This window comes from Quercus lobata, chromosome 8 (assembly GCF_001633185.2).
Source record: "Quercus lobata isolate SW786 chromosome 8, ValleyOak3.0 Primary Assembly, whole genome shotgun sequence".
Taxonomy (NCBI): Eukaryota; Viridiplantae; Streptophyta; class Magnoliopsida; order Fagales; family Fagaceae; genus Quercus; species Quercus lobata.
The window spans coordinates 60,493,970-60,506,512 of NC_044911.1; the positions used below are offsets into that span (position 1 = coordinate 60,493,970).

The 12,543-nt window shown below is 31.2% G+C and overlaps 1 protein-coding gene across 1 annotated transcript; it reads right to left on the bottom strand.

Annotated features, from left to right (window-relative positions):
* Positions 1-1,217: 1,217 nt before the first annotated feature.
* On the bottom strand, positions 1,218-2,934 carry LOC115954641 (aspartic proteinase PCS1-like). The gene has a single exon (XM_031072553.1). It carries the CDS (start codon positions 2,723-2,725, stop codon positions 1,412-1,414), a length of 1,314 nt encoding a protein of 437 aa, XP_030928413.1. The 5' UTR covers positions 2,726-2,934; the 3' UTR covers positions 1,218-1,411.
* Between the last annotated feature and the right edge of the window lie 9,609 nt (positions 2,935-12,543).

A 12,543-nucleotide genomic window follows, 5' to 3' on the forward strand; every position in this document is an offset into this window, starting at 1 on the left:
CGGCCCAACCTAAACAAAGATATATATGTTTATGTGTGTGCGCCCATATTTTATTTTTTTAAGGGTGTTTTTTTTATACATGTATAAGTTATTTTTTAACTTTTTTTTTTCATGATTAAAAATTTTATTTATGATTCACATAGAATATTTTAGTTACTAGATAAACCTTTTTAGATGCAAGTCATGCAACATATGTGACATTTTATGTAATTTGGTTAATATAAGTATATAAATTATAAAATGTTCAAATTTAATAATTTTAAAATTATACAGAAAACATTTATGTCTCAGCACTTCAATGTTTAACTTTTATGCACTAACAATATGAAAGTGAATAAATTATTACGTAAAGAATTTGAACTCTTATTATTATGTTTTTTTAAAAAAAAAAAATTATATCTCTTTAGTTAAAGCTCTTACCTTATAGTATTTTTTTTTTTTTTTTTTTTGAATCTCGTTTTCATTAATAGGGTTTGAGCACAATGATAAAATTGAAAATGTGTATTTTTAATAATTTAATGAATCTTGAAAGAAAATGTAGAAATATATATATATATATATATATATATTAAAGTATAATATTAGGAGGAGACTGCAATTCAAAATTTCAAACAATTGGTTTCTTTAGGCAGGCCGGAGACCCCTTCATCCCTTGTATTCACCAATTTTCCCTCCAAGACCAAATTTACGGCCTCATAAATGGGCCATCATTACTTGTGTACTGAGGTGAGTTATGGAAATGAAAAATCCAAATATGTCAACACTCATAAATATTATTATGGTACACTTCTTTCCTGTACAGAAGTGCCGATCGAAGCTGGCAATTGCCATGCTTCTCTAGTAAAATCAACTCCTTAAATTGTTATATTCGTCAATGAATGTAACAAAACTAAGTGATTATATCATTCTCAATTCTAATTTGTAATAAGAATCTAATTTATTAGATTTCTTTCATTCATTTTTGAAATTCTATACTATATGGTCATGTTATCTATAGAAATTTTCTGCCTCATTTTAAGTGTTCTAATTTTTACTCCATCATGGGTTTCAGCTAACTCAACTGGTAAGTGGTAAAGTCTCTAATGGTTGTATAAGAGATCTGGGGTTCAATCCCCGCCTACACAAAAAACTAATTGGTGTCTTGATCTGATGATAAAAAGCAATTATCAGAAACGGACGCCATAGATTGAAACTCTCTCTAAAAAAAAATAAAAAAATTTTACTCCATCAATTATAGTTTGTCACGCATTCTTCATAAAATAAAGTACCCTAAATTGAACATATCACTATGATCTTATTCTAAAAGAAATAGATGATTTAAAACCCATTGTATTATGTACATCTCTAACACGTGGTTATAAAATAAACAAACCTAAAATCACAAAATTTGCCTTATATCTATCAAATCACCTTAAACACCCAATCCAAGCTTTTGACTTGCAAGATCACACCTCACCTCAGCAAGTCCAACTCTTGATTTCACCAAATCAAACTCCATCCACAAATTCTGCTGATGATGATGACCAATCACAAAAGCCTCTGTCCCCAGTAAGTCCGAGTTCCCAAATGTGAAACAATACACCGAATTCCCACCCCTCACCATACCGGGTACCCGATACATTAACCTCTCACCCGATACAACCATTTCGGCACCCCGAAACATCAAGCTTACTTTTGGTAACTGGGGCAAAATCGGCCGGTTCAAAGGGACCAAGTAACACAAATCCATAGCTCCTTGGAAAACAAAGTTGGGATCGTTCAAAAGCCTTAGTATTCCCTTTGTTTGTTGCATGTACTCGTTCTTTAAAGCCGTGTAAACCGGTCCGAGAAGGAACGTGAACTGAGTGCCCGAGTCGACCATTGTTTGACCGGCACCGGTATGGTCCGGTACAAAAACCGATTTCGGAAGCGGCAACACTTTTTCCGATACTTTAATCCCTTCGAGCTGAACCGTATACGCTACTCTATCAAAATACGGTAATGGGTCTGTGATTTGAATCAAAGGAGTGTAGTTCAAAGGCTTTAGCCAGCTGAAACTCGCTTCTCCGAAAAGCAAAATACCGGACGAGTCACGACCCGATATGCAGTACGAAAATTTCGGAAACCCCATCTGGGTAATGAACGATAAGGACCCACGGTTCAGACCCATTATCCCGGTGGTCTTGGAGTCCTCATCGGAGTTGGAACTGAACCCGGTATCCATACACCCGAATATCGTACCGGGCCGTGCCGAGTTTCCGATATAAAAAGTTTCGGACGCGAGATTTCCTTCCATGGAGGAAGCGTCAGCATAGGAAACAGTTGCGTGGCAGAGTTTATTCTGGTCGCAGGAAGCGGGTATGGGCAGGGTTCGGGTCCGGGTTCTGCAAACGGGTGAGGAACATGGGGTTGGTGAATAAGACTTAGAGGAAAGTGGGTTGAATATGGAGTTGAAGTTTTGGGTTTTTTTGCAGTGTAGCCAAGAGAGTTCGCTACCTGTGTCGAGGACCATGGTGACCCTCTGTGGAGGCGAGCCAACGGTTAGTGTGACTGTTAAGGTAACATTGTGGTGGAAAGAGATTTTGCTTGTAGGATTTTGTCTTTTTGGGACCAAACCATGTGGGAGTGTTTGGGTTTTAAGAGGTAATATGAGTGTTTTTTGTGTTGCACAGAGAGAAACTTGGGTTTGGTTCATTATCAAGAAAATAATGAGATGAAGATGAAGTAAAGATTGAAGATAGGCCATCTGAGAAAGAAGAAGAAGAAAGAGAAGTTGAAGAAACGTGAGGGGTACGGGGATGTCAGTGGCTTTGGGTTTGGCGTGGTTTTGAAAGCTTTTGTTTGGTGGGAGAGAAATATCAGTCAGAGGGCCATATATGTATAATGTTTCTGTTGGGGTTACCTGTGTTTGTGACTTTTGAGGGGTTTGTGGGGAACCTTCTCTGTTCTTTTAAATAGTTGGGCTAGTGTATTTGTGGTCATGTACATCTTTGGTTGCTTAGGATTTTGGAATTAGGACCATCACATACTTTTATGGTTGACCATAATAAATGGAATTACATGCACTATTTTAATTCCACTAATAATATATGGCCCTTAAATGTGCACTATTATTTGTCATTTTCATTTTTACTCTTAAAATATACAGCCTTACATGCACTATTTTAATTCCACTAATAATATATGGCCCTTAAATGTGCACTATTATTTGTCATTTTCATTTACTCTTAAAATATACCACCTTTGTTTCTTTAAATAAAATATGGCCTTCAAATGTGCATTTCTATTTGCCACCTTAATTTTACTCTTAAAATATAAAGTAAAACGTGGCTTTCCAGTCATATTTCCTTCTTTCGTACTCATTGAGCAGGTAATTTTGTAGTTCATTATTTAGATAAATATACAAGACATGTTAATAGCTTTTTGGCATGAATTGAGCATACTCCACCTCATCTCAATGATGCTCTTCTTGTTGATTTCGGCTAATTTCTATTTATGAATGCGCAAAGTGCTTTTTCTCAAAAAATAGAAAAGTATGCCACATTTTTTCATTAGTTGTTTTGTTAATTTATTGATTTGTGGGTTTGTCTTATGGATGTTTTGTATGTTTTCTTAAGGAAGTCTTGCTCACCACATATTTGATGTTTTATATGGTATGCTCAACATGATATATATATTTTTCATTTTTCAAGTCTATATCATATTGTGATTACGAGACACATGAATTAATGAATTCATTTTTCAACTTATTTGATCCTATGGGTTCCAATTAGTTCGAATGATAAAGTTTTATTGTTGTTGAATAAGAGTTTTGGAGTTTAATCTCCGCCTACACCAAAACTAATTGATGTTTTGGTTTGATGAAAAAGAATAATAATTAGAAATAGACATGATAAGTTGAAACTATTTCTTAAAAAAAAAAAAAAAACTTATTCGATCCCTTATCAATGATTTTTTTATACTACTTTCAAATGTTTATTTATTAGAGACCATTCAATTTATATGTTGATAAGCTTTTTCGTCTTAGATTCATACTTTTATTGTACTTTGTAATTGAGTGATCAATTTGTTTTGTCATATGGACTAAGTTAAAGTAAATTCAATAATAAAATTTTAAAATATTTCTCGTAATTTTGTTGTGCTCTTACTTCTTTGCACTCTTCTTTAAGGTCTTATAATCACTTATCCGTCATGTCGTCAATGTGGTAATAATTTATGTTTATGGTGCATGTGTTTCTTACTCTCTCTCTTTTTTTTTTTTGGCAGTTGTTTATTTAAATTTGTCAAATTTGTAATATTGAATTTGAACACTTTAAATTTTATTTGTTTCTAAAAGGCCTTCATTGGTTGTGATTGGCCTTCTCATTTTTTTCCCCTAATGAATGTCCATTTCCAATTCATGAATAAGTGAATCCCCTAAAAGAATCATATATCCCATGATCCTACTTACTCACCATTAGCCCTCCCTGTTTTGTTGATGTCATCAGTAGAGAGGACTTGTAGCCTAGTTGTTTTGTAGTTTGATTTTTTTTTTTTTCGTTAATAAAAGTCTTAAATTCAGCCAAAAAATAAATAAATAAATAAAGACAACAACAACAATCGCTGGTCAAAATTGTTCATCTACGTACTTAACAAGAAGGATAGAGCTGCTAGACCATTTCCTGGCCAATGGTGATTCTTCCTTGATATCATACAATTTAATAAAGCTATTAAGTGCAACTTATATAGATGATTAATCTCATAAGAAATTTCTTAAAATTATTCATTGAGTTTTGTTTAGTTCCCATATTTGTAATATTTTGTGAAAAACGTGGGGGAAAAGGTTAAGTTGTGGATATAAATTAATGATACAAAAAAGATATAAAAGAATGCAAAGTTTAGATTTTGAGCTTCATATATTTATTATTTATTAATGCTTGTGAATCATTGTACCCAAAACCGATAATGTTTGGGTAAACCGATAACATATTTCTTAAATTGAGTTGTAATGATGAGCCTTAAGCTTTTGCTAGGTTCTATCATTATGCAGTTGATATTTTGATCTTTAGCATCAAATGTTTGGAACACATTTATTTATTTTTCAATTTTTGAAAGAAGTTAATGTGTATTGTACAATGATTTTACTTTTTTTTTCCTTCTAAGTCAAATAGTAAATTTTTATGCTATATTTCTTTTAGTTGTAATGAATAATAGTGATATAAAAGACTTTTACAATATTTTGTTAACAATATACCACGCAAGGCACGGGCTAACGGCTAATTCTAAAAGTTCACAGTGATTTCGTGGGAAAAAATATATTCTATGTGCTAGTTAAACGTATGTTAGTTTTTAAATTAAGGGTTCAATTAACGTGTATTTTTAGAGTATTTATTAATGAATTATCATAAAATAATTTTGATACAATTTTAATGAAAAATATAAATAAACCACTTGCTTAAAGCCTCAAACCTTTGTTTAATTTTTTCGATTAACTTTGTTTCAAGCATGTACCTGCTTTGTCTCGCATTAATTTCACATAGTATTATTGCATGTACAATTTTTGCAGTGACTTGTCTTTGTTGAGCTCCCCATGTTGGACGTTACTACAATTCTAAAACGGATTTAGATTTTTTAGATTTTCTAGATATTTTAAGATACTTTACCAATAGATTTCTTTAAATTCTAACAACTCTTTTATGATTTCTAACCATTTTTTTATGATTTGAGAGTTTAGATTCTGTCATGTCAACATTTTACTAACAATATTCTTAAAATAATAAAATCATGTTGCAAACAAAATAACTAAGATTATTAATGGAATACTGATATGATAAAATCTAAACCATTAAAAAATAGTTAAAATTAAAAAAAAAAAAATTATTTGGTAGAGTAATCTAGAAAATCTAAAGAATCTGAATTCCTCTAAAACTAATATGCTTTATGAAGGAATTATTTACCCGCTTTGTCTCGCATTAATTTCACATGGTATTATTGCATGTACAATTTTTGCAGTGACTTGTCTTTGTTGAGTTCACCATGTTGGACATTATTATAACTCTAAAATGGATTCAGATTTTCTAGATTTTTTAGGATATTCTACTAATAGATTTCTTTAAATCCTAACTACTCCTTTATGATTTAAGAGTTTAAATTCTATCATGTCAGCATTTTACTAACAATACTCTTAAAATAATAAAATAATATTACAAACAAAACAATTAAGATTATTGTTAATGAAATGCTGATATAACAAAATCTAAACCATTAAATCATTAAAATATGAATAAATTAAAAAATATATATTTAGTAGAGTACCTTAGAAAATCTGAATCCCTCTTAAACTAATATGGTTTATGAAGGAATTATTTACAACTAAACCCCAATTACTTTTCTCTATCAGTGGGTTCATGTGGACAAGGTTTTGTAATTACCGAAGGTGTACCTTTTATAAAAGGTCTTCTCTGGAAGGTACAGCTGGGGACAAAAAGTGGATAGTTTTATGAAAATCGGGAAGAAAGAACACAGCAAGGAAAGCAATCATATAATTGGAGTTTGAGAAACTTTTATTTACGTCTTTGCACTCGTGGCTACTAAGTACAAAATTGACTTCTTAATCAAAACTTCTTAATCAAATTAGTTGTGTGTCATGTTGGAGACTGTGACACATTATTAAATATGGACTTTGAACTTTGGGGCGAAACATGCACGCAAATTCTAGACTTTGTTCTTTGGGAGCTAGCTGCCGACTCTAATCTGGCAATTTGTCACAATTTGAAATTTTTTTTTTTTTTTTTGAACTTTGTTTTTCGTTTTGATCGATAAATGATCTAGTGTCAAGCATTTGCAGTTTATATAAACTAATATAATACTGGTAGCAATTAGAAAAAAAATTGTTTATAATTTGATTTTTTTTTTTTTTTTGTTCCGTTAATGAGCACTCTTAAAGTATTTTTTAGTGGATAATTTTAGTAAAATTTTGATACTATTTTTTTGATAAATAAATAAAAAAAACTGTAAAAAAAATTAAAAATTTTCTTTTTCCATTAAAATTTATAAAAGTAATTTACAAACAAATGTCTTTATAAAATTCTTTAATATTTTTATTTTATTTTTATATGGGGTTTACAATTTGCCACACTAGATGCTTTCTCACAATCTTTCCAAGCTGAAAAATACTTTGATAGTCAAGGAGTGGTGTTTCGAGCTCTCACAAATAGGGATTGATCTCACACGTAAAATCTACCATAGAGCCCACCGCCTTTGTCAGAGTCTAAGCAGTACTCTGGAGTCTGGACCATATAAGTATTGCCCATCCAAGCAAGCTAGCGTCAAGCATTTACTATATGTATAAACTAATATAATAATGAGAAAGAAAAACCAAAACCTTTCCGCACGATTTGAATCTCAGACAGTTCAACATGATGAGAAAGAAAAAACAAAACCTTTTCTTACTTCAAACTTCAAACTTCAAAGTAGCGTCAACGACCTTTTTCAATCTATTCATCCCTTTAAGAAGAAAAAAAAAAGGACCTATTAAAACTTTGAGATATAGGTGGATTTTACAAAATATAAAAAATTGCTTTGAGTCCTAAATTCCTAATTACACACCAACATCAAATTGACAGTAAATTTCACTGCAATTACTAGAAGAAAAAGTTCAGTACTGTAATAAATTGCTTGATTTTAAAATCTAAGGCAAATATAATTAAAAAATTAGTAAAACTTAAATTCATAAACTATGAGACAGCAAAGTCCTAGAATGTTTATTTTTCTACAACAAGAAAAGTATTGTCTACACGTTTCACGTGTGCAAGCTAAAGTAACAAAGGAAATTGCCAACCCTTTTAGTCTCATTGTCGATCTCACATCCAAATATTAATGCTACTATTGTCATTTTTTCACAATTATTAAGCACATTGATGGCATGGAAAACCACGTTCAAAGCAAAAGACAAATGCTATGATGGCACCACCGATTTCACAATTTGGTGTCTTCCTAAAATTTCAGCAATGTAGCTGTGAGTTTGCATTTGATCCATCACTTGGTTTTACTTTTCTGGTTTAAGTTTTCGTGTCCAAACACAAGTCTCTTTTTCTATGCATCAATAGTCATACCAATTGTCCATTAGTTTCTCCATAGCTTGAATATGATAGGGACCAATTTTAATGATCGAAAATGAGCAAACCTATATAGCAGTTCCCATACTGTAGGCTTTGAAAATTTTCATTGTCATACTCATACATCAATAGTCATGGCAATTGTCTATTAGCTTGCTTAGCTACTCACAGCTGGACTAAGAGATATGGGACCATCCAATGATCAAAATGACAATCACCTAAGTGATAAGTCCTCCATTTCTACATAATGTTTGAAAATGTTCATATGATGACATTTAAAGTAGGTATGAACCATTCAATTTCATCATTTAGTAGTAGTCACTCCCTAGTGGATGATGGGCCAAAGGACAGGATTTTAGATAAGTTTGTTTTTGTGTTTTCACAATCATGAAGGACCATGCATATATGCTTTGCATATATAATATGCTTCAGGTTCATTTTTTTTTTTAAATAGGATATTTGACTGGCATTTTTTCGCTGTGTTGCATTAAAAAATAGGAGATGGAGAAGTCAAATATAAGAAAAAACAAAGGAATTGGGTGTGCTTTCACAATCAAAGTCCCCCCCTTAAGTGAATTTACTTATACAAAGTTTGATGTGAGTTTGATTCCTGGCAATCCTAACACGGTTTTAATTAAGACCCTACAAATGGCAGAGTCCCACACTATTACAATCCTTCCATTTTTATAAACTTTGTTGGCTTGATAGAGGCATGTCGATTTTGCAAACTTTGAGAAATTTTCTTTTGTTGGAGGTGGGGAGGCTTGGAACTCTATTATTACTCCAATTATGCATAACCAACCGGTCAACTTTGATCAACATTATTGAAGTTTAACGAAAACTTAGAAACTATCCTACATACAAAATTCCCTTGCCGAATGTGTATTATAGGAAAAATTATTCTATAACCTGTAATATTTTTTTGGGTGATGAAGATTATTTTGCACTTATTGTATAGAAAAGGATGAACGAAAGTAAATGTTGTAATTTGAAGAAAAGAAAAGAAAAGAAAAGATGAATGAATAGATAGATGTAAGTAAATTTTGTAATTTGAACACTTGTAGAAAAGAATGGATGAATGATATGGTGTAAATGTTGTAATTCTGAAATCAAATATACTTTTTTTTTGGTTGCCAAAGTTCAAATTAAACTCATTAAGTTTGGGTGAATTGTCCTCTCATCCATAAAGTTTTTTCTATGTCATTATTATTATCCTTGACAAGTTGAGTTCAACTATTCAATATTCGACTTTGGCTTAACTCGATTGCATATTTAAGAGCATTCACAGTAAAAATGCTAAAAAATTTAGTTTTTAACAACTCAAAAAGTTACTTTATTTATTTTAATACATCATTTTACAATACATTCAACATTAAAATATTAAATACTCTATTCTTTTACCAATTCATTTAAATATTCTTTTTTTACCACTTAAGTCTCTCTCTTATTTAAATAATGTTTTTTGTGTTTACCATCTACCTCTAGTAAACTGCCAAAAATGGCAGTTTACTGTAGTTAAGTATTAAAAACATTGCATGGCAACTCAAATTTATAAGTCATGTGCTTTGTTACACATAAATAGGTGGTTTTATGAGTCACCATATGGATATGGGATGTAGAAGATTCCTCATTATTAGGGTATGTTTGATTGGGGAGAAAACAGGGAGGATAGAAGATAGGGAGAGGAAAATAAGGTGGAAAATGGCATTTTTCATTATTTGATTGAGAAGAGAAAACAAGAGAGACAGAAAATAGGGGAGAAATTTTCCCTTCGGGCTCAACTTTTTTTATCCTCCCAATTTGGGAGGAAAGTGAGGAGGAAAAAATACTAAAAGATGCATTTTACACAAATACCCTCAATTTAAGTTGCATTTTTTTCTTTCTTCTTTATTTCCTAGGTAGCAATGCTACCCCCCCTTTTTTTTTGGCAATCACGTTGCCAGTTGTCACTTTTTTTTTCTTGGGCATTAACGTTGCCTCTTTTTCTTTTTTTTTTTTTTTTTTTTTTTTTTTTTTTTAGGGCTTGGACATGATAGTTTATTTCTATTTTTACTAGATGTGATTTTTTTTTGGAACATGTTTTTTATTTTTATAAAAAATTTTTGGTGATTGCTCTTTTTTGAGTGGTTATTTGTCACTTTTTTTTAGTTTGACATCATTATTTAATAATGGTATATGAGTAAATTTATTCAAACTTATTTTTTCCGTTCTTCCATTTTTCCACTCCCAACCAAACAAAAATGAGAGAAAATAAAATCTTTTCTATCATTCTAAAATTTTTTATCTTCTCACTTTTCCACCCCTCCAACCAAATGGACCCTTGGTTTAGAGGAAAACTCTCTCATTGAGTGCACCTATTAGCTACTTTCTTGGGTTGGATGAGTTATAAAGCCATAAACTTTGTGCACGTGTGGGCTGAATGAGCTCAAAGGTTTGTTAAAATGCCATCTATATCCTGGTCTCGGTTAAAACTTAATAGTGAGTTTGGGCTTTATTGCATGGTTTTATTATTTTGGGCATATTGTTATATCACCAACTAATGTTTCCGGTCCACATTACATATTAGCAAACAAATTCACGTAGGTTGGAGGTGATTTTTTTTTTTTTTTTTTCAGCCTTTTGCAATTTTGTTTTTGTGATTTGGGATATGTTTATTGTGCTATTGATTTTTTTAAGTTGGTCCTTCCCTCATTGCCTTTTATCTTTTCATCATTTCCATCATATTTGATGTGACGCTATTTTGTTGGACTTATTAATAATTTTATAGATGACAATGGATCGAATGACCAATTTGACAAGTATGTTATATTTTGAAGTTTAAAATGTCAAAAATAAAATTCACTCTTAGAATGAAAGTGGCATTTAACCCAAATATTTTAATTAAAAATTTGAATTTTAGTTTATATATATTTTAAAAAAATATATTAAAAGTTTTATTATTTGCTTGATATTGAGTTTGATTTCAATTTGCCTAATAAATTAAGTTGAGCTCAAGCTACTCAATTTTTTGACAAGATCAAGATGTATGCAAGCTCAACTCAAGCTCAAACAGAGTTTAAAGATTTTATTATTCTTGTCAGGCTGAGTTTGATTATTCAATATTCAACTCAATTTGGTTCAGTTCGATTACAACCTTAGGATTGCACATCTAATAGACTATCAATATTAGTTAACAATATTGAGTAACAACTCAAACAACCATTTACGTGTCTTTTTAGTCATATGAGTATATGACCTATTTCGAGTCATATGACTTATTTTATTTATTTTAATAAAAATGTCATATGATGGATTAGAGGAGATTTAAAGAAAAATACTGTCCTTGCGTGCACCTATTAGCTGCTCTCTTTGAGCTCGAGAGTTATGACTTATGAGCCATAAAATTTGTGCAAATGAGTATGGACTGAAATTATAGCTAAAAGGTCTGTTATAACTTACAAAGCAATCTGTAACCTTGGGCTTGGTTAAAAGTGATTTTGGGCTTGATTGCAGTGTTTTATTATATTGGTCCCGTTATTATCCCGCGTAATATTGCTTTCTGGTCCACATTATACGTTAGAGAGACAAAGAATTAAGGTAGGTCAGGTGTGAATGTTTGCAATTTTCAGCCTTCTGCGATTTGATTTATACAAGTTGGGCTTTCATGGAATTTGGGCTTGGCATATGCTGTTGGTTTTGTTAATATAATGTAGAGAAAGACTTGTGTCCTATGTTACTACGAGACGTGGTTTTGATTTGCTTACACCTTGGCTGTAAGCCTGTAATGAAAACTCTACGCTAATAATCCAAACTATAATGACTGAATCTAAGACCGCTGTTTGGTTGTGTTGCATAAACAACAGTTTTTGTTATTTAAACAATACAACATATATTTTCACTACACTTTTTCACCTATACGTATTTCTATAACACTTAAACAATGTTATTAGAACAACATCAACAAACGGGCAATGCTTTTTATTTTTTATTTTTTACCTCATTTGCTTTGACTGTCTCACATGATAGTGGATCAATCATCAAATGTGCACTATTTTCAGACCCAGACTGGATCGGGAGGTCGGACTGTAAAAACCGAGAATCGGATTGAAATCCGGTTTTTTAAGCATAGAGAACTGAGCATATGTGGCAATTCCGTGAACCCCTAAAATTGGGGTTGGACCACACGGTTTATGCAAAACCGGTGGCAAGAACCGTGCGGCCCAACCCCTAGCATATATATATTTTATAAAAAAAACTTAACACAATTTTATTCTACTTAATTAAATTATCCATCTCTTACAAAGAATTAAAAAAAATTATAATTAAAATCCTTCAAAAATATTCAACTTTACTTCAAAAATTAATCATAAATTTTAATGTTTTCATGGTTATTATTTTATTTTATTTTATTAACTTTCTTATTTAATTATTAAATATATGCTTGAAAATCATTAAATTTCCCTCACATATATAGATATATTAGTCAATT

Excerpts from the sequence above, each read along its gene's own strand:
- LOC115954641 (XM_031072553.1), bottom strand. The coding sequence starts at position 2,725 with ATGGCCTATCTTCAATCTTTACTTCATCTTCATCTCATTATTTTCTTG.